Genomic DNA, 21,162 nt, shown 5'->3' with positions numbered 1-21,162 from the left:
ACGGCCCTTTCTGTTAGGAGATGAGCATCTCTCTGAGCACTGAGTTATTCTGTACTGGCTCTTCTGCTTTCACGCCCAGCCTTTGACCAGACTGCCTGCCCAGGCCACAAGACTCACCACTGCCTGACAGTCCGGTCCTAAACCTTCAGAGCTGTTCTTAATGGGAGATAAGCCTGAGAGGTGGCGTGGCAGTGAAGGCAGTCCTACAGAGGATGCTTTAAAATATGCTCCACTGGGTTCAGCCTCGCAAGAGAAGATTCTCAAAGCAGTGCCAAAGGGCAAATTTTAAAGTAGCTTTAAATAAGACCTCCTAAGGCTCAGGAGCTTAAAGAACTTGAATAGCCCAGATTCTTTTTTCCCCTTTCTTTCTTTTTTTTTTCTTTTCTATTTTTTTTTTTTTTTTAAAGGAGAGGTTGATTGCCAGCCAGGTTCTTCCAAGAATCCACAAGCTCAACTAATCACGAGCACTTCAGCCCTATGAAATAATATTTCCCTTACACGGGCTACTATAAAAACAAGTTCTGCACAGTAGGCAAATTTAAAATAACTTTTAATTAACATTTAAGACACAGAAGTCTGATCATGCAAATTCATCTGCGTCTCCTCTCTGCGCCTGATTGTTCCTGATTGAATACGATAAAAATAGACTTTGTAAGAGTCAAGTGTAGGCATGGATTCCTTTTACTTCTCCTCCCCTCTGATTATGCATTTCCTCAGATAAAGTGGAAACCCTTGGATGGCTATTAATGGTATGATGGGTCAGACTGGAAAGGGCATCCTGCTTGAGAGGAGCTAAAGATTTCATTGACATTAAAGGTATTCCTTCCATGAGCCAAAAAATGCCTCTCCCTTGCATAAAATCTCACCTGAGACTATCCAGCATTGTTCTGTCTCAGCTGATGTTTAATCTTTGAAACACCAACACTAATTTCACTGTGCCTTCTCTGTATCTGAGACGAGCATCTGGCCAGAGGCTCAGCCATGGATCTATATTAATGTGAAGAAAGCGCAACTCGCCTGCACACAGGAGATAAATATTTGAAGGGAGGCAGAGGAATTTCTACATCAAGAAGTGTCAGAGGACATGACCCTGTTATGAGTAGCAGAGACTCTGGATAGCAGAGGGCATGCTGATACCGGTATCTTTATCGTGTAGCAGTTAGGGAGCAAGTTTCCCAGTGAAACTTGCTACAAGGTCTTTGCAATGCAGACCAGTTAAAATTTTACTATTTTATACCACTGATGATCTGGGAGGTGCAAACCCATCAAAAATGCCACAAGAATGAATGAGTGCAGTGAAACACTCCAAAAGGAAAACTTGGTCACGGGAGGTGAAACTTTTGCAAGGCGTTCCACCCAGAGCCTGGGGGCGCAGGCTGGTTGGGCACACCGTGGAGAATTAATGTCACTGCTCTTTGGCAGAGGGAAAAATCAACTCCATCCATTTATTTTTGCAAGCAGCAAAGTCACATGAAGAACACAACACAAAGAGCCGGCTGCTGAAGTCCCTTAGCTAGCCAGAAGAGCATTCCCTGGGTCACTGTCCTGCACTAAATCATTAAAATTGCCCAAAATAGCTGTCTATGATGTTTACAGCACCATAGGATGCTCCACTCTTCTGGCACAGATCTGTTTCCCACTCTGTGGCAATATCTCATGAGACATTTCCCCCCGTTAGCTGCTCTCTGATGCTTCTCAGCATGGTCAAGTAGTAAAGCAAATTGAGGATGCATTCACCATCACAAAAATCAGAGCTGTAAAGGACTAGGGGAGGTCACCGCATCCTTGCCGTGCCCCAGTGCCTCCTGCTTTGATGCTGGTAGGCCAGGTCACGATGGCCAGAACTGGTCGTGACTCCACTGATGGGGACTGGGCTTAGCGTTAGCAGCAGACTTCAACTCAGAATTATTCCCTTTACAGATTGTGATTTTTTCCCATCTTATAACTTCAGAATCCTTTGTGTGAGAAGGTGAAGATTCTTCTTCCCCTGGCCTTTCATGTAATGTATGAAAGGATATGAAAAATAGATCGATCCACTTTCATGTAAGCAAACAATCATTTCAGAGTTTTATCTGACTATCTTTAATTCAAACGTTTAAGGATCTTCTGTGTGATTTTATTACTCGTTTCTGACTTCTCCTCTAGCACTACATCGTGATCACTGCCTGCTTAGTGTTTTGGATGGCTGTTAAACAAAGCACCTGGGCAGCCCATACCCTCCCGTGGACATGTGATGCTGGCACTCATACGCTTGTGTCTGGCCTTCCACCTGGTCTGTGCATGCAGCCTCCTCAGCCGTGCCTGACTACCAATGTGATCCAAATTTCTTGACCATCACAGGGGCCGTTTTTTCCCTTTCCGGTCCTGTTGTTAAGTTTTACACAGCAACATTAATTCCTGCTGCTGAACACATGAGCTGTGACACCAGCATGGAGCAGCGTCCTCCCGAGCAACATTCTTATCCAGAAACGATTAAGTCTAAAACCACCCTGGCTGAATGGCAGGTAATTTAGGAGCGCTATAGGGTTGGCCTTTGTGTGCTTCAGAGCTGAATATAGTTGCTCCAGTTCCTTTCATCTGGCAACTTTCCAAGAGCAAACCATTATTTCAGTTATTCAGCCTATTTTGTTTTTACAACAGTATCTCAATACAGAAGTATTTTAAATAAAAATATACCGTATCTCTCCAAACAGTCTCTGGTTTTAAAAGACACCATGGGCTTTCTTATCCTCTGAGAGCTGTAAATTTTCTGGAAAGAGATTTTGCCTTTTTTTTTAGAGGTGTTAAAATGCAGATCAGACTATTTGAGGACAGCAAAGAGATTCAGCTTAGGTTTAAAGAAACTGATTAGCCTCATGCTTTTCTCTATGCCAGTCAGGGAAAAATCGTATTACACTTTCATACTCACATGAAATTCATCCTGACTATACCTGGGAGTATATCAAAGATATTTGTTTCCACAGAATCAGAAAACATTATTGCAAGGCACACTTGGTTTTCAAATCTTTATCAAGTCCCTTGTGCTATTGTATAAAGCCCTTTGGCCTCTGCAGAACTATTTCTTTAGTGATTAAAATTAGAGAAATAATGGTACACATCAGCCCTGCTTAGAGGAAGAGTAACATTTTTTGATCCATTTAACACAATCCTATGGGTAATTCTCTTGATGACTTTTATTCCTCCTAGGCCTTACAAACACTGAAACATTAAATACTTAGAATTCACCTGAAAGCAAATTTTTGTTATCTTAACCTTCCATCTGATTCAGCTTTGGAAAACATTTTGGAGAGACTTCAAAATACATCCCCTTCAGATGTGGATCACTACCTGAAGGGATGCTGCCCTGCAGAAGGCACTACCAGAGACTTCGCTTCCTACCTTTCATTTGGAGCTAAGGATCAGGCAACCTGGGTCATCCAGAACAACCTGTGCTTAAATGATGTGGCCACTAGATGTCATTCCTTTTTCACTCAAATGAAGGTTAAAGAGATATTTACCTGGCAGAATAAGCCCCCCACCCAAGATTAGCACGCACAAGTACTGTTGTGGTAGAAAGTCCCATTGCCTGGGAGATGCCAAATTGTGTAAGACCAGCCACTACAAAAGTTTCCAGGGAAAACAATTCCATACTGGCAGGAGAAGGGGCCACATGACTCAAGATCTGCATCGCATTTTTACAGCTCTCCACAACCATATGTATCATATGTAAGGAGATATGTAATGACAGCTTCACAATACAAAGCTCAGTGTATTCACCGCAACAGATAGGAAGCACATGTGCTGTTGTAAAACCCAAGCTCTACCCGCTGCAACAGCAACAGACTGGAGGCTGAGGGCCAGACCTGAAAATGTGTAGGGTGCCCATTTCTCTCTCATTCAGGAGGAATTTAGTGCCGCTCTTTTTCTGAGAATCTTTGTCCTAGTCAAAAAAATGCTGTCACTGCTCAGGAACTGAGCACAATGTGACCAAGAGCTCAGGTGATGGGAGGAAAGGATCCCACAGCTGGCATGGAGCCCATCTGGGTCCATGGTGGCATCAAGTGGGCTTTTGCATGACTTCCTTGAGTTCTGCTGCATATTCATAGTTTCTATGGGTATAAATAAGGGGAAACTCTGACACTATGTGAATAAATATTTGCATGTCCTGTAAAATGGAATGAAAATTCATAACAATATAAATAATAAATGCATTCCTTAAATGATATTCAGTGACATAAGCACAATGCAGTTTTGACTTCCTGTATTTTTAGTAATCTGGTATCTGTTTGAGATACATCATTTACCACTTCTGGTTGTCCCTGATATGAATATAGACAGTGGTTACACAATGATTTCTCTTTTATTAGCATGTAGACCTCTATGGTCCTTTGTGGTTACTATCCATGTTTTGGGTGTCTATCTCTACGGATTATGAAGGCTGGAAAGAACCAGACCACATCATTTCTCCTTCTGCCTTTTTGTTTTTATCTTAACCAACTCTAATAATTTGTCATTTGCAATCTCTTTATCTTTTCCACTTCCTCCCAAATAATAAAGACTTGGAGCACGTAAGATTGAGATAGAGAAATACTGTACTAATTTAAGTAAGATCTTACACTGATTAAAACCAGATGTACTGAAGTATGTCTGTGCGTTTACTGCTGGCACACACAAACACATCTGTTAGAGCTATCAGTGTAATACAAATTTTACCAAATAACTGTTACCATTTAGAGTATTTACTGCTTCTTTGAAATCGTATCCAAGCTACTAAACCCAAAATATCTCTTACTGCTCAGGATTTCACTTATAAGTAATAATAACTCTGAGACATCTACAGCCAATTGCTGTGAAACAACTGTATCCTCTTCGGTGCAATCAGACATAGTCTGTTTGCCACATTATTTCAGCTCCTTTAGTACCTCAGTGAAATTGGTTGCCAAATAGTTTTGCTAGCTCATAGATCATTCTTTTTTTTCCTTTTCCTTTTTTCCCCCCCTTTTTTTTTTTGCCCCCGAAAATCTTTGTCCCACAGATCTATCAAGTTCCTCCCGTCTGCCAGACCAGCAAAGGGAGATGACTGATACATAAATCCATGAATTCTAAACACGCTGTGTGTCCACGCATTGCTGTGCTGATATATTGATACTTACAGTGCTCGTAGTGAATTCGGGTGGGTTGTCATTCACATCTGTCACCGTAATGATTGCAGTTGCCGTGTTTGAGAGACCATAGTTAAGATTTCCTTCCATATCTGTGGCTTGAACAATGACTATATACTGCTGAACTTTCTGGAGCAAAATAAAAGAAGAGAAACAAAAATACAGCGTGTAAAATGCCTGGGTTTATTTTCCATACACAAGTGCAGTTATTATGAAGTTAGTTGGACTCAAAATGTTAGTAAGAAGACATAAAATTTCCTATCATATTTTTGAATGGATTTTTGCATAGATTGGAGGTTATCACCAATTTTATGGGAAAATAAAAATCTTAAATACAGAAATCATAGGTTCAAACAGATGTTTTTGTTAATTTTTAATCATTTTCAGCAACATTAGTTTGTGTCTTTTGAAAACCAGTAAAAACTTGGCTGATGTGTTTTCACTGAAAACATCACCAAAACATTATACCCCCGAAGCTGAGAGCAACATTGCCTGGTGGCACTCCAGGTGGTTCTGCCAACAGTTTGAGGCCCACAAAGCAACACTTAAGATATCCTCCCTGTTTCAATCCTTAACACAAACTGGGTAAAAAGAAGAATTTAGGTTAAGTATGAAAAAAAAATCTATACAATAAACAAAAGTTCAGCAGAACTATTTTAAATTCCTGAGGAATTTTGGAGGAATTCTGTGCTATCAAGGAAAATGTCTTACAGAGCAAGCCATGAAAATTATTCACAAAAGTTCTTCTGGAAGACACTTAGACTGTATGTTAACACAATAGGAAAACAAACCTGAATAAAATAAAATAGGAGAGCAGCACCTGATCTTGCATGTTTGTACATCTCCCTGCAATGACTCTTTATTTGTGAATGTCACCTGAGAAATGAGACCAACACCCTCCTCGCTGCACCCTCCTTTCAGGTAGTTGTAGAGAGCAATGAGATCTCCCCTCAGCCTCCTTTAGCCTAAACAGCCCAAATCCCTCATTGCTCCTCATAAGTCTTGTTTTGTAATCCTTTCACCAGCTTCATTGCTCTTAGAGGCAGATATGGCGGCAAAGCTCCTGTCCTCTGTAGGCAGCTGGAGAGATGTGCAGAGGACCAGGGAGGGATCCAGCCCAAATCCGTGTGGCTGAGAGGAAAACTAAACCCCCCTACCCCCCCAGGACCTTGCTCTTGGTAAACCCTACAACTTGTGTGCTCGCAGAGTGGATAAGTTTTGAGGGGACAAGTTGGAGATGCTGCAGGATTTGCTTTGGATGCCTACGGTGTAATTACTGCTGTGAGTTGGGACATGGGGATCAAGCTGCCCTGGTGGAGCAATGGAGAGCCCAAGGGGTGTGAAGATGAGATGGAGGCACAATGTTATGCAGGAAAAGCTTTTCGCAAAGCCAAGTGGAGGGACTTCGGTGGGAGGAGAGACCTGCCCAGAGCAGCCGTGTGCTGGATTGCTTCCTGCTGTTGGAGTCCGGTTCAGCTACTTGAGGGCTGCCCTTTTCCTTCGCAGATGTTGCAGGCTTGTGTAAAATGTCAGATGTCCTTTGAAACTTCAAAGGGTGAGAATTAGGTCAGTTAGGTCTGTTTACTCCCATACAGACACTCTTGAACTGCTGTAACTGCTTTAATTCTTGAATTCTTCTGAATTGCTAGAATAACAGAGATCTGAATTTTTTAGCTTTATCTTGATTCCAGCTCATTTAATTGACAGATATTAATCTGCTAAATTGACAAGACATCGCACATAAGGATCCATCAGCACCTTGCGACTGGAATATATTATGGAAATGTACTTTCATTATCTCTTGCTACCTTGTCTAATAAAACATGAGGGAGAAACTATTGTTAGCCCTTGTTTTTCCTCCCGCAAAAAAGTTTCCATTCATTGCTCCATTTGCAAAGCACCGAGTAATCGTAAGGCTGAAATGTCCTTATTAATGAACATAATTTCTATTTCATATTTTGCCCTGCCTTCCTTCCCTCTTACAGACAATTTAGGAGACTGACAGAAGTATTCCCAAACCGGCCCAATGCTTGCAAGCCAAATTAGGTTTAAATCATAGAAAGGGGAAAGATAGTTAAAAAATAGTGGCAATCAGATTCCACAGAAATTAGAAAACCAGGTCGGAGGCCCACATTAGAGACCACAATTCAATAGTACATTTAAATGGCAAAGCCACCTCTAATATTCCTGGCTGCAGTGAGACGGAGCCGTGTAACGTGGCGTTTCCTATCTGATGGCATAGCTGTCGCCCAACATTTTAAAAGCTCCAGTACTTCCACAACCTCCACATGAAAAAAACCCACACACTTTCCTTCTTCCCATCAAAGAGGGCAAGGAAACAGCCTCCAGCAGTGGGGGCTCTTCTTTTTTAACCTTGCAGTTTTCAGTTTTCTGCTGTCTGTAGACTGAGGTCGCATGGCCAGGTCCAGCAGCAGAGCAGGGCTGTGGGAGCCGAGGCAGCTCGAATTCTGTGCCAAAAGCAGTCCTGAAACCCTGCCACTGCCAGGCAAACTTTCTTCTGAGCTCCGAGAATGAACTGCAGACCTTGGGTAAGGTCGCATGTGGTCTGCACAGAACTGACTTGTATTGGGACCTGGGCTACAAGCCTCCCGCTGCCTTCAGCTCTTTTCTAGTTGGCTTCGTTTGGCCCTTAACCAAAGCTTCCCCCGGGAAAAAAAAAAAAAAAAAAAAGAATCCTCTCATACATGAGGGGGAAAGGGACTAGAAAGTCTCATTTAAGAGTTCTGTTAGCCTCGCCATTGTGCTCCATGTACAGATATTAAATTATACACACTCTGATGACATGCTTGCATGTGTGTGTACTCAGAGACTCTGTCTTATTAATCTCAGATTTACAATCGGGTTTTTTATTTAACAAAATGCAGTTCACCGAGCATTATAGCACAGTGTTAATAAAAAATCCAGAACAAATTCAGAACACTACATTAAAGAAATTTAAAAAAGAGATTGTATCTATCAGATAGTACAAACCCAAAAATGAAAATGCCCAGAATTTAGTAAGGTACCAGCCACAAAGAGCTGGTTCACGCGGGTGGGAAGAGGGAAGGAAAACACAGGAATGCTGCATATGTGAAAGAAAGCACAGAGGCAGATGAGAAAATGTGAGGAATTATAGCAGATAGCAAATGCATGGACAGGATCATTTTGGGATCGTTTTGGGAGTAGAGAAGTTTGAGACAGGTGTTCAGGGCTGGAGGCAGCTGCAGCAATCAGGGACCAAGCCAGAGCTAAAGTCCTGATGCAAACTTCACCAAAGGTGCTCTGATTTTCCTCAGCTGAAGACACAACTATCCTATTTAGAGCAGAAGTGTGGTCTGACAGAGAGAAAGATCTTGGCTGGCATGTAAAGTTGTGTCAAACAGGAAAACATGTAAATGAAAGTAGACGGGGATTTGTCAGACCTTTAGGCACTCGGTTGCCATCCACATCCAGTTTCATCTGAAAGCCTCCAGCGTGGGCATATAAAGGTGGCACACTCAAGTACCTAGTTTAAATTTATAACTAATTCAATCTTCAGTGAGATTGGCCCCAGCAGACAAGAAATTACTGATTTTTTGTTTTTCTGTAGCTAACCTTTTTGCTTTTGTGCATTAAGCTGATTTTATTGAACTATTCAATCAATTTCAATTTCAACATGTCTTTCCAATTTGTCACCGCATCTCCAGGGGCATCTTAGTTTGTTGTCCTACTATTATTATTATTGTTACCACTATTAAAAAAAAAAGACAGCCCCGTGCCCCCAAGCATATGAGACATTTTCTTGATGGGGTTTTGATCATACAGAATAATTCTGATATTCCCTTTCTTTGCAGAAGTGACATTTTAAGTAGCACAGGGCAGGAACTACAGCATGGATGTAGCGCTGAATAGTCTTAACCCAGAAAAGTGAAATAGTTCCTATATGTTTGCTCTGGTGGTGATGCTGTGGAACAGAAGAAACAAGTTTCCGCCCTGGCTGGGGCAGACTAAAAACCCAGCCCCAGTGAAGTCACTGGAGGTCCAGTGGCCAGTATTTTTAATAAATCTAGCAAGTCCTCGTGCTAGATGAAGGTGAATGTGCTACTTCTACTTAATTCATGGAAAAAAAAAAAAAAAAAGCTGATCTTGATAAGTGCTGAGCTTTTAGTCTGACCTAAAAACTAAGAAGGGCTTTTGAAGGAAAAAAAATTACAAAGAAAAGAATAATTTAAGCACTTGTGGCAGATCTAATCTGTCTGCTCTTCTGTCAATCATCTGATACAGAGCCACAAAGACATACATCAGCTAAATTCCAGAGGATGGGAATTAGCTGAAGAATTGGTTTAAGCTGGTTAGTGGGAAGTTGATTCAGGGCTTGGTGAAAAAGTTAGAATTGCCTTGTACAGGAAGAGGTAGCAGCTTGGAAGAAGGGTCAACAGAGAATTAAATAACAGAAACAAGATAGGATTTCTTAGTACAAAACAGAACATAATGCAGCAAGGGACCAACAAGAGGACTTTTGTGGCAGCTGGTTTAGTGGACGTGAGCAGGAAGGACTGGCACCACATCCCACCAACTCCCTGCTGTGCAGCAGGAGACAAACAGCATTGGCAAATGCACCATGTACAGTATTAGCCTTGCAGATACAATGATAGTATTTCTTTGTGCCAAGCACTGAGGGCTCATCTGCATGCTGAGCACAATCCAGGTCACTTGTATTCACCGCTGAGCAACCCGGATCCGACCAGGTGCTGGGAGTGAAGAGCCCATCACCGGAGAAGAGCCTAGAAGAGCTTGGCTTGTTTAGTCTAGCAAAATGAAGGCTGATAGCAGATATGATTGCTGTCTATAAATACATCAGGAGGATAAACACTAGGAAGGCAAAAGAGCAATTTAAACTAAAGGACAATGTTGACACAAGAATGAATGGGTATAAGCTGTCCCTGAATAAATTTAGGCTGGAAATTAGTAGGTCCTTCACCACTAAACCTGTGAGATGCTGGAGGAACTATCTAACACAAGGTCTGGGGAGAAAAATGTTCAAAAGAGTATATTAAATTAGGGGTAAATCCTTTTTGGTCTTGGTAGAAATTACAACAAATTGAGCTAGAGCAGAAATCAGTTCCCTCAGTATTCTCTAGCTTCAAACAACTTTTGAAGACAAAAAGAGAAAAGCCCTTTCAGTCCATATACCACAATCTGTTTGGATGAAAATGGTTTAAGACTTAACACCGATCAGTAACGTCAAAGCAGAATGTTAAAAAAGGCATGAACAAAGGAATAGGTGCCCCCCTAAAACTGCAATTATTGCAAGCAGCTCTGCCCATCGTGGTGTAGGCTGGCACCGCAGACAATACCTCACATCCCCTGCCTTGCGGAGAGAGGTTAGAAACCAAAGTAAATCACACTCCGAGAGACATTCTAAAAGAGCAAAGTAGTTTCTAAATGAAATTGTAGTAATGAAGTGCTATCTGTGATCCCAATTTCCAAGTCTGCATGCACAATATTTTTAGGAATATGGCCGTTCCTGGTTTACACATGCAATTATTATATATCATACACGTGCTGGGTAACTGTGGAAGCCGAAGCCCAGAAATGCAGTAATTATGTGATTAAATTAATCTGCATTATGGACAAAGGGTTTGCAAAATTAGGACCTACATTTTCAAAGCTCTGTACAAATATTGTCCAATTAATTACCACTTCCTGAGAAATGTATGACTAACTAAATTTAGCATCCTGTCTGTTAAAGCAAATAAGGTTACCAGGATGTTGCTGTGGGATTTATTGAGTTGGAAGCTATTGGTGAAGGAGAAAGAAAGTCTGAAGTTGTTAAAAAAAAAAAGGTTGTATTTCTTCTCTTGGCTAGCCTTACATCTTCTTCTTTATATTTATGTATTTTTTCATGTCCCCTAACTTGTACATTGCCAATGAGAAGGGCATGGCATGTTCCTCTGGCTTGTTTTCTAAATCATTTCTTCACTTGCTAGTGAAACTTTGATGTTTGCTTTTTTGGTATAAGACAGTTGCCCATGAACACATTAGTAATAAACAGTGTAACATGGCTGGGAAAGCCAATTTGAAAACAAACAAATACCCCAACAGTCACTTGACTCTAGCAGAAACACTTTATCCAAAAAGACCTAATTAGCCATTGTTTAAAGAAAACTCACAGGCAGACCTTTCAAAGCATCCATAACGCTCCCTACTTAGCCATGGCTAAATATGAACACAGATTCCCAGAAGAAACCCCTGTGCTGGGAGCTCACTGCAGAAGGCAGCTTTCACAGAACAACCAGAATGCCTGACACCTCTGGCAGCCACCCCAGGGACTGGTGGGCAGCGAGCTTCGTCTTCATGCCCGAGCCGAGCCTTTGATAGAGCTTGACCTTTTCCTTCCTTACATGCGGTGCAGCATCGTGTCATGTAGGCAGCACCTTCAGCAGACTTCAAACCCTGGGCCCATGAATCTTAATGCACATGCTGCTGCTGCCTGAGCTAAAAGGATGCAGTTTGCTCCATCCCGATGTCTCTATACAGGTCTGGCTGCTATCAGAGGCATTTCACATTCCGCTAGGACTGTAAAAAGGGAGAGGATCCCAGCTTTAAAATGAACCAGGCCACACGCTCCTGCACAACAGCTAGCCGGGAAGCAAACAGACAAGTTTATTTTCTCCATTTGGCTGGGGTTGTGTTTGCTTTTCTTCCCAGCATGGCACAGTATACCCTGGCTGTGAGCATCTGGGCATATTTGATTTTACAAGCTATCTGCAACTGCAGAGCTCTTGGGCAGGAGTGGTGCCTTGGTCTAACTCTAGTGATGCTGAGTCTCCTCTATTGGAAATGGTGGTGTGTTAATTAAGCTTGTTTTCCACCACAAAAAAAAGGTGTTGATGAGAAACATCCTGGCTTCTGACATGCAGGTCTGAGCCCTGAATTCATGCTCCCATCAGACTGACCTGCCTGCCATCCTCACATCGATGAATGCCTCCAGCCCTTTCCCTCCTGCAAGCTGTGCTGCTAGAAGCAGGCAAGAAGCAGCCTTGCATTTGGAGTGCTGCAGAGTAGTGTTGCTTTTCCCACCTCATTTCTACATCCCTGCAAAAGCTCAGGGCCAGCCTCCACCACCTGCAGCTCTCCGAACTGGGCTTTGCAGCGCCTTGGACAGCTCCTGTGTCATCCAAACCACAGCTCACAGCCATCATCCAGTGCCTTCCAGCCTGGTGGCCCAGCGCAGAGACTGGGAGCATGGAAACGCTGGTGCACATTTGGCCAACTTCAGCAGATTTTCTCTGCTCTTCTCAAAGGGTGAAGCCCTGTGCCATGGCTCATCCACCTCCCACTGTGCTGCTGCCCCATAAGACTTATTTAACTGGGACTGAAAGAGGAGGCAGGGAGTGAAGACCTTCTCCCACTAACCTTGCATCCACCCAGTGGGGGATTTCTGCCTGCAGAACGGAGTTGCTGTGACTCAAAAAGAAGGACAGAAGGACAATATTTATTCAGGAGTCATCCTGATGAACAATTCCAGTGTTTGCTCTGACTCACTGGCTGAAACAAAGACGGCTTTCACCCACGAAACTATGCTGGGAGAACTGTCCCACAGATCTTTATAAATCAGTCTAACACATGCCAATTTTTTTCTGAGACAAATAAAGGTCCAGAGGCCACAAGCTAACCTCCGGATTTTCATTTGGTACTGCACATATATTGACAATCGACCTTTAATAAGCAGCTTTCATCTAGCAGTGTGATTAACAACCATGAGTTAAGCTTTTTTTTTAATGCTTTTCCTCGCAGCACCTGGGCCCTGTAACCTGGGGGATCTCACACCTTACCGATCTCTTAAGGTACTGCACTTTAAGACAATATTTTAATGTGTTGCAATTTGCAGATTTTTTTAACCTGTTCACAACCAGAAGGTACACAATCAAATCTTTCAGCTTTGACCAGGGTGGGTGTTGAATTTGAAGTGCAAATATTCCCTGTTCCAGCTCAGCAGCTATTTTCTGTGTGGTGGCTTCTGAAAGCACAACAACGCCTGGTGGTGTGTGTAACAGCCAGCGAGAGGTACCTTAGCTTTCATATGAAAGCACGAGGAAGTGTTTTAAAAGTCACCTGAAAGAAAGCGAGTATGATCACAAAGAGGTTAGAAAATCACAGAGAGCTGGAAAGCCCTTTGGGAGCCTACTCTGTTTGGCCTCTTAGTAGTGTTAGACCAAGCAGTTCGGCTTCTGTTGCCTCTGGCTGCTTTTTTTCTGTTACTCAGGCACTGGAAGCGGTGAGTGGAAACCTTCCCTAAGCACACTCCAGGTACAGAGAAGACCCTGACAGCCACACAACAAGCCTTCTAGCGTCCTGGCTGTGTCCACAGCCCCCAGGACAGAAGTTATGTGAGCCAAACTGAATCACTCACCTCCCTAATTTTATTGCGAGAGTCATGATTTTGCTGAAGAGCCAGCTTCAGGAGTTGTGTTATTGAGTGAGAATCTCATCTCTGAAAGCGATCTGCTAGTTGTCAGGGATACAAAGGGAAGCTTAGAAATATCAACTCCAAACACTAAAAAGCCCTGAAACAAAAACAAGTAAAAAAAAAAAAAAAAAAGCAACAGCAGACATCAAAATAACTGAAAATGGTAACACAGACTGGTTGTCCTGGTGGACCATTTTAGTTATTTTCTTAATGCTTTGTGCTAGCAATACTGTCCATAAGAAGGACTGTATTTATCAATCAGAGATGAGTGTGATCCATCTGATTTTTATTTTATTTAATTATTTTTATTCCTTGGGGATCAGGCACTGAGCCTGGGCTATCGAGGTTTCGAAAAAACTCAGGTTGAAACCTCATTGTCATGGAACACATGAGGAATATCAATGCAGAGATTTCTGTGTGAGGAGAGCACCTACTGGAAAATGCACCCACCAAAACAGTCAACTGACCCAAATGCATCTTGCAGAGGGTTCCCCACACTCTCGCCCTAGCTGGCCCCCTCTTAAGGCAATGGCACGTTTTCAAATATACTATATACCAGGTTAATACCAAAGTAGGGGCTGTTTAACCTGATACTTATTCTAGATTTTGAGTTGCAAAGGGTGGGGATTGGAGGTATAAATATTTTATCTGATATGTCAGCATAGGAGAATATCAGAACTCGAATGCAGCTGTTGGAAAAACTTCAGCCCACGCAATATTTTTGGATCTGAAATACTGCTTTAAAATCAATCTCATTCTTTGAAGTTCACTCAAAATCTAAATGGTACCTCTGTTTTGAAGATTGTGACAGCATTTTCCAGTTTTGGGAGGTTTTATAACATGGACACAATATTTGTTGAGCCTTTTTTTTTTGTTTTTCCACTCAACCTTGGCAAATGAGACACCAAGCCTGGAGCAAATAGAAAATAGGGACTGGGCTGTTTTCAGAAGATAAGTATGAAAACAACAATAACTTCAAGCAGTAGCCACTGTTCTGCAGCATTTTTTTTATCTAGTCTTGAAATGTTTTATTTACTGATGCTGCTACTGATGGACCTAACAGGTTTCCATGCCTCCAGCAGTCCTATGAAGGCATCTGGGTTGAGTCTATTAAAGATGTTCAGGCACTACAGACTTACCTCAAAGTTATTATCAGAATTATTAACCAAATTGTTATCAGAAAATCCACTGTAAGAATATCTGTAGTTCTTGGACAGTATTGAGAAAGACTGTCAGCAAATGGGCTTCTTATATGGTTCATATTTAATGCGTAAATTAGAATCAAAGGATCATTAGAAATAGGTTACATCTCACTCTTCAGTGATCAAAACTACAGATCAGACACAAGTCCACAAGGAAGCAGGAGAGGAATAAGAAAAATAAATTACATACTTCTGATTGTCACCACTGATAGTCATGTGAGGGGGTGACAGTGAGCTGATATGAGCTACAAGTAAATTTCACTTAAAATAAGAGATATGACGAATATCTATGATAATGTATTTTGATTATGACTACAGCCAATGAGTCGGTGCCAAAAAAGAGTAGGACTGTGATTAAGGCTACAGGCTGCAGCTTGGATTTCTTTTGCATTTTCCCAAACACTCCCCAAGTGACCTTTAGTAGGTCATTTAATTTTTCTGTGCCTCAAAGAAATTGAAAATAACACTTCAAAATGAAATGAAAACACTTTCTTATCTTACAGTGATATCGTGAGAATAAAATCCATTAGTTTGCAGAAGCACTCAGACATTTCGATGAGGAGAGCTGCAGAAGGACCCATCACCAGCACCCTTCTGCTGGAGGTAACCGTGCTGGGTATTGCTGCAGGAGTTGGTATTCTTTTGTATCTCCACATCGACAGGAAGCAGCTCAGACCTAGCAGACACTGCTTTCAATTCACATCAATATTTTGCAGCCTTTATGCCCCAGAGATGCCAGGTCATCCTGCAAAGCACTTAAAAGGAGACCTGAGGAATAAGCCTTCTATCTTTTGGCTGAGGCAATTTTTGTAAAACCATGAAATTACGTCCAGCTTTTCTTGGACAGGAAGAGACAAGCAATAGTTCAATGTCTAGGTGGTCACACAGCAACTGTCACTGCTGAGAGGTGCCCTTTGGAAAATCTGCCAGCAGTAAATTGATGCTGCTTCCAGTTTGTGTCTGCCACTTTTTGACAAAAGGAGTGAGTGTTGAGAGAAAGGGAAAAAAACAAAAACCCCAGGCAGACCACAGAAAAGGGAAAGTAAACAACAAACCAAGAAACATTTTTGAAAATAAAAAAATAACCTTCTTTGGACTTGTGCAAAACCACATTCTTCCTCTAGTGTGTATCTTCTTGGTGCTTACCCAAAGGCCAGGCTTTAGGAAAAAAAATCCTAGTTATGTCCACTGCACTTTTATAATCTGCAAAACCTTTTCTGTCAAATGCTGCCAGAGCAATTTAATAAACAGGGAGAATGCCTTAATGTATTCTGAAACCTGAAAACCACCCATCATTAGCCCCACATGCTGTTTTCCTACTTTCTCTGCTTTAAGCCATTTAGCTGTTACAGCTCTTTTTCTTGTAAGCCCGACTTCTGTTTTTATCAGCCTGATTTGTTTTCTGGTATATCTGGCTTGATTAAAAAGAGGAAAAAAACTTTTACAATCCAGGTAAAACTGCCTTCTTCTTTAAGCTCTGTTAGGCTAGAAGCTTGAAACAAATCATCAAGAAGATCAGGGTAGGTCAATAAATATTCATAATATTGCTCATAATTTATACTTGGTCTCATTTTTGCAGATAGGCTCGAAATTCTGTGCTCATGGCACTTCTGCTATAGTCAGAGCTTTTTATTCTTAGCAGCATGAGGTTTTCTAAATCCTATCAATGCAGCAATTAAAAAAATAAAATCAATGTAATATATATTCGATGTAATATATTCAAGTCATTTCTCTACTCCTATGTGTTTACACATGGTATGCACACCATAACAAGGATCCTGGATTTTAAAATTTATGTCAGTCAGAAGAGGAACACAAGTCTTGGGAATCTGTAGGGTGTTGACTCTATGGTCAGGATAAAATAAATTAATTTGGTGTTATTCATTATTCACTGCTGAGAATAATTCCCTCTCTTTCAAGAAAATAGCTCGGCTAAGTTCTTGCTAGCTGCATATCATATATGCCTTCACCCTTATGAACTGAAAGGAACATCCAAATAATGGAGGAACATGTTATAGTCGGAAAAGCAGCTGATTTAATTAAATTTGGCAGAATGAAAGGTTAGTGGAAAACAATCAAATAACTGAGAAGAGATTAATGTGAGATGCTCCCTATTGTATTTCCCTTAAGAGCTGCTTTACACAGTATGGGTAGGGTCATGTTGTGTCGATTTGCTGAGAGAGAATTTGATTGACAGAATTACTGGAAAAGAAACTCGGTTGGGTTGTGAAGCTGGAAATACTAATGGGGGCTTCTGTCAGAAAGAGCTCTAGCTGCAAATGGCCTCGCTTCTCTGGCTTTTAAGAGGGCTATGATCTTCTAGGCATAATACACAAATACTTCGGATTTGATCAACTGAGCTAGTTAAGTTAGTGGAGGCACAACTGGAAGACCCTGGTTTAAAGGCCATCATGAAAATTATGCCTTGGTGCTATAGAAGATCACTACGCTCTGTCTATGGGACCGGTGCTGGGGATTGAGCACTTAACCCAAAAAGTCCTGTATGCCTCCACCATTTCTCTCCTCCACAAACTTTGAACCCCCAAGCCCCATGAAAATACGCCAACCTTTTAGTTAAAGCAGAAACTGTTGGGTTGCTTTGTATGGCAATGATCCAGCCCCTGCTCCGACTGCAGCATGGATGATCCTAGAGCTAACCTGTAAGCTCTGCTTGGTATGGAAAAGACAAATTTTATGAGAAAACAGGTGCAAAGGAGAAAATTCTCAATGCTGTGGGAGAAGTAGCCAGAAGCTTATTCTGCGAGTGGAAGAATTTTTAGCTGGCTGGAAATTGTGACCCATGCCATGAAACGACGATGTTTGAACATGAACAAGATTTGATCTTGTTCACTTTGTATGTATTAATCACATCAAAGATGTAACGTGCAAGAAATGAAAATGTGCAGTTGACTCAACACTTGATGGTTGCACTCTGTCTCAGTGTAGAAGAAGGGATACAATTCAGACGGAATCTGATAGAAAAAAATAAGCAAGAAGAGAGCAAAATACAGTAATAAAGTTAGGGACAACTTACAAAATACAACATAGCTACAATCACTTAGGTGTTACAAATCACTCACTGAACAGGGTCTATGATTAATGAAGGATAAAATGCTACACTTTTTGAAGTAAAGCATTTCAGTAGTTTTTAGAAGCTAACGATCCTAATGTTTATATGTAGATGTACTAGATAATACAAAAGAAAGTTTTTTTTTTTTCTTAAACATAGCATTAGTGAATTTGAGTCAAGTCATGAATGAATATGTGTACTTTTACAAAAGGAAGGCCACCAAAAATAAAAGAAATTTTGCAGAGAGCAGTCAATACTGCAGCGCTTCCCACGGAGCTTGCTGATGTTCGCAGCGCTCCCTGCTCTCTGGAATACAACATTTGGGGAATGAGAAGCAGATAGATCCCGGGAAGATATTGATCGATACATTGAACAATCATAGGTTTGCAATAGAAAGTGTCTGCAGGGCATTTGAGCAAACGTAGGTTTTGATGATGATGTCTGCAACTTTTGAGTTTTGGGTTCAATTGTGCTCAAAGACTCAGCAGAGAAATACTGCAGTGAGGTCTGAAACCCAGCCCCTGTTGACTCAGAGGCTTTGCAGACACCTATGGATGTCTATGATGGACACGATGCTGGCTCTGTGGGAGCCCAGCTTCAGCGGGACTTCAGCACCCTGCAGGGTGGGTGCTTGCTGCTCTGGAGAGTAATGACCTGTACATCTCAAGGCACTGCCTGCTCAGGAGGTTTCAGACAAGAGAAGGTTTCAGCCTGGGAAAGTGAGGAACTGGAATGAACAGCTTCATGATAAACTGAGAAACTGCTGATAAACTAAATGACTGAAAAGGCAGGCTGGCACAGCGCCACTGCGAGCATTCTCTGAGTTGAGCAGGACGTTTTCCTCTCCATATTGGGCCTGTCAGCCTTAATCAAATATCCTAGAGCCGAGTCACCGTATGTCCAGGTGAGACTACAAAAAGAGCAATCATTATCCTGGAAACAAACTGCTCATGCTCAATGTCAACTGTGGGAGGAGAAGCTCAGGTCAGAAGAGTTTTTTTTTTTTTTTTTTTTTCATAAAGTACTCCAGAAGAAGTGTTTTGATGTACAAAGTGTGAAACGTAAAGGCCATTTTTATTAATTTGATATAGGAGCGAATAGACCCTCAAAGGTCCCAACTGTAAAAGAGACCTTTGGCAGGGTAACTTGGGCTCATTCTTGTGACTATGTGTAACATGAGGATTGCATGGTAGCCACAAGCCATTCCAATAATTGAAGGCAGAATTTAATTTTCTCAGATCAGAGCCTTAATCAAGCAGCATTTAATTGCAATGCTTTTTGTCATCTAAGAGATGCATGGGATCTTTGCAAGTGTCAAAGGCCTTTAAGTGACCAGGAGCTGGTTTCTTCTGATCAGGGGAAATCTTATAAAGGAGTCAGCACCACAGAGAACCTCTTGACAACCTCCCAGATTCTCACAGTGTGGAATTAACTTCACCTTGCCAGAAGGTATGAAAGTGGAACATGCCAACCATCTTTATGTGATAAAATGTAATTCTTGCGGTTATATAATTGGAGAAATGTAACAGTTTCTTGGCTATTAGCTGCAAGAGGGAGTTTCAACATTTCAGTTTTCTCAATTTCTGGCTACATTTTCTCTTAAAAAATATATTTGTATGGAAAAGCTGAATTTCATACAAGAAGCAAAATGACCCTGAATTTAGTAGCATACATTATAAGACATTCAAAACTAACAGACTGGAATGAAAAATTGCAATGCATAATTCTGCCAAGATAATTAACCCATGACCTGATCATATATGATGCTGTTCTGACGAGCTTTCTGGTACGCTATAAATAATGCTGGCATATTTTATTTTCTTTGTAGGCATAAATATTGACAAATTCATACTCATTAAACTTCTGTGAACTGGGAATTATCCCTATTTCTCAAATGAGGAACAGCCAGAGGAATTAAGGCTATTTTTTCAGTGTCATTCATCAGTTTGGGGAGCCCAGTTTGGGATACTGAATACAGTTTCAAGCCGCCTTTATGCACAGAAGTGAAGCTATATTGATCAAATCCATCCTGGCAATGTTATTTCCTTTCTCCTTGCTCTCAGCTGAGACCTGTTTCTATGTGCAAGAAAAGTCCTTTTGCTGAGATGCACCAGTTTCCTGAGCAGAATTCCTTATGGCAGGGAGAGACTTTTTGCCATTGTAACTAGATCTACTGTAAAGTTTTGGCAGCAATTCATCGCTTTATACTCCTAACTGACAGAACTAGCCCAATAAAAGTTAACTGCAGACTAAGGATATATAAAAATTTTATTCTGAGACAAGCTGTGGTATGGATATACAGTGGTTTTGTCACTTCTCAGGACCTGCTTCCACTCACCCCTTCACCCACAGAAAGTCTGGGTAACTCATTTCACTTCAGGCTATGATGCATTAGCGGTTATTTGTCCAGGCTACCTTAGCTGCAAATGTTAGTCCTTATTCTAGTTCTGATACTTTCTGACAATTAGAAAGGAAATGGTATGCTGTGGTATGAAGAATTCCTGGTCATTATGGGGAATTCAAATAAAACCTTCTCAGCTGTAGGACTACCTATGGAGTGTCTGCGGCCCCATGCTCTACAAACTGAGCATCTTGTGGGACCATCCTCTTCACACAGGCTGTGAAGGGATGGAGGGCTCTGATCCTTGGTTTCTCCTAAGAAAAAGCTGGAGGCTGTGTAACTATGTGTCAAGGTTTTTGTGAGATGGATTAACTCCCTATCGGGAATAAGGTAAGATCATGAAATATATTTAATTTTATCATAAGTTGCACTCACATTTGTGTCCCAGAGGTGAAAAGGTTTTATCTCATCCCACCAACTGCTGTGTTTACCTTATGCTCAGTTAATGGGAGTAGTATAGATTTTTTATTTCTCTTTTCTCATAGCAAATGTCAGAACAGTCCAGGTTTAGAAACATTATTATCTGACAGCAGAAACAAAGCACTAACTCAAACCAGCTGTAACAGGTCCTTACTTTGAGTCCTTAGGGTCTCTAACTACACCATTAGCTCACGGAATCATTGATTTAGATGATAGACCTTGCCCCAAACAAAATCAGTCCTGGCACTGGAAAGGTAGATGTGGAGAAAACAACGCCCATCATACAGATGCTATTTTCACCACTCGATTCAAAACCCATCCTGGGCTCCACTGGTCTAAATGCTGAAGGCGTGCATCTGAGGGGGGCAGAATTATCCAGGAATTACCGTGTTGCCTGCAGAGGAGAGGCGATGTGAGCTCAAGCTGAGGCCCTGGCATGCTGTCAGCAGGCTAGAGTGGGCATGAAAGGGATGAGA

General features: G+C 41.5%; 1 protein-coding gene across 1 annotated transcript in view; it reads right to left on the bottom strand.

Annotated features, from left to right (window-relative positions):
• CDH4 (cadherin 4) overlaps positions 1-21,162 on the bottom strand; it is a 453,267-nt gene that overhangs the window by 35,470 nt on the left and 396,635 nt on the right. The window contains exon 8 of the mRNA XM_032198199.1: positions 5,133-5,270. Within this exon, the coding sequence (XP_032054090.1) occupies positions 5,133-5,270 (138 nt within the window). The remainder of the gene's footprint in view (positions 1-5,132; positions 5,271-21,162) is intronic.

The sequence above is a fragment of the Aythya fuligula genome, chromosome 16 (genome assembly GCF_009819795.1).
Source record: "Aythya fuligula isolate bAytFul2 chromosome 16, bAytFul2.pri, whole genome shotgun sequence".
NCBI lineage: Eukaryota > Metazoa > Chordata > Aves > Anseriformes > Anatidae > Aythya > Aythya fuligula.
The sequence above is the reverse complement of the archived record's forward strand: the minus strand, read 5'-3'. Positions and strand labels throughout refer to the sequence as shown.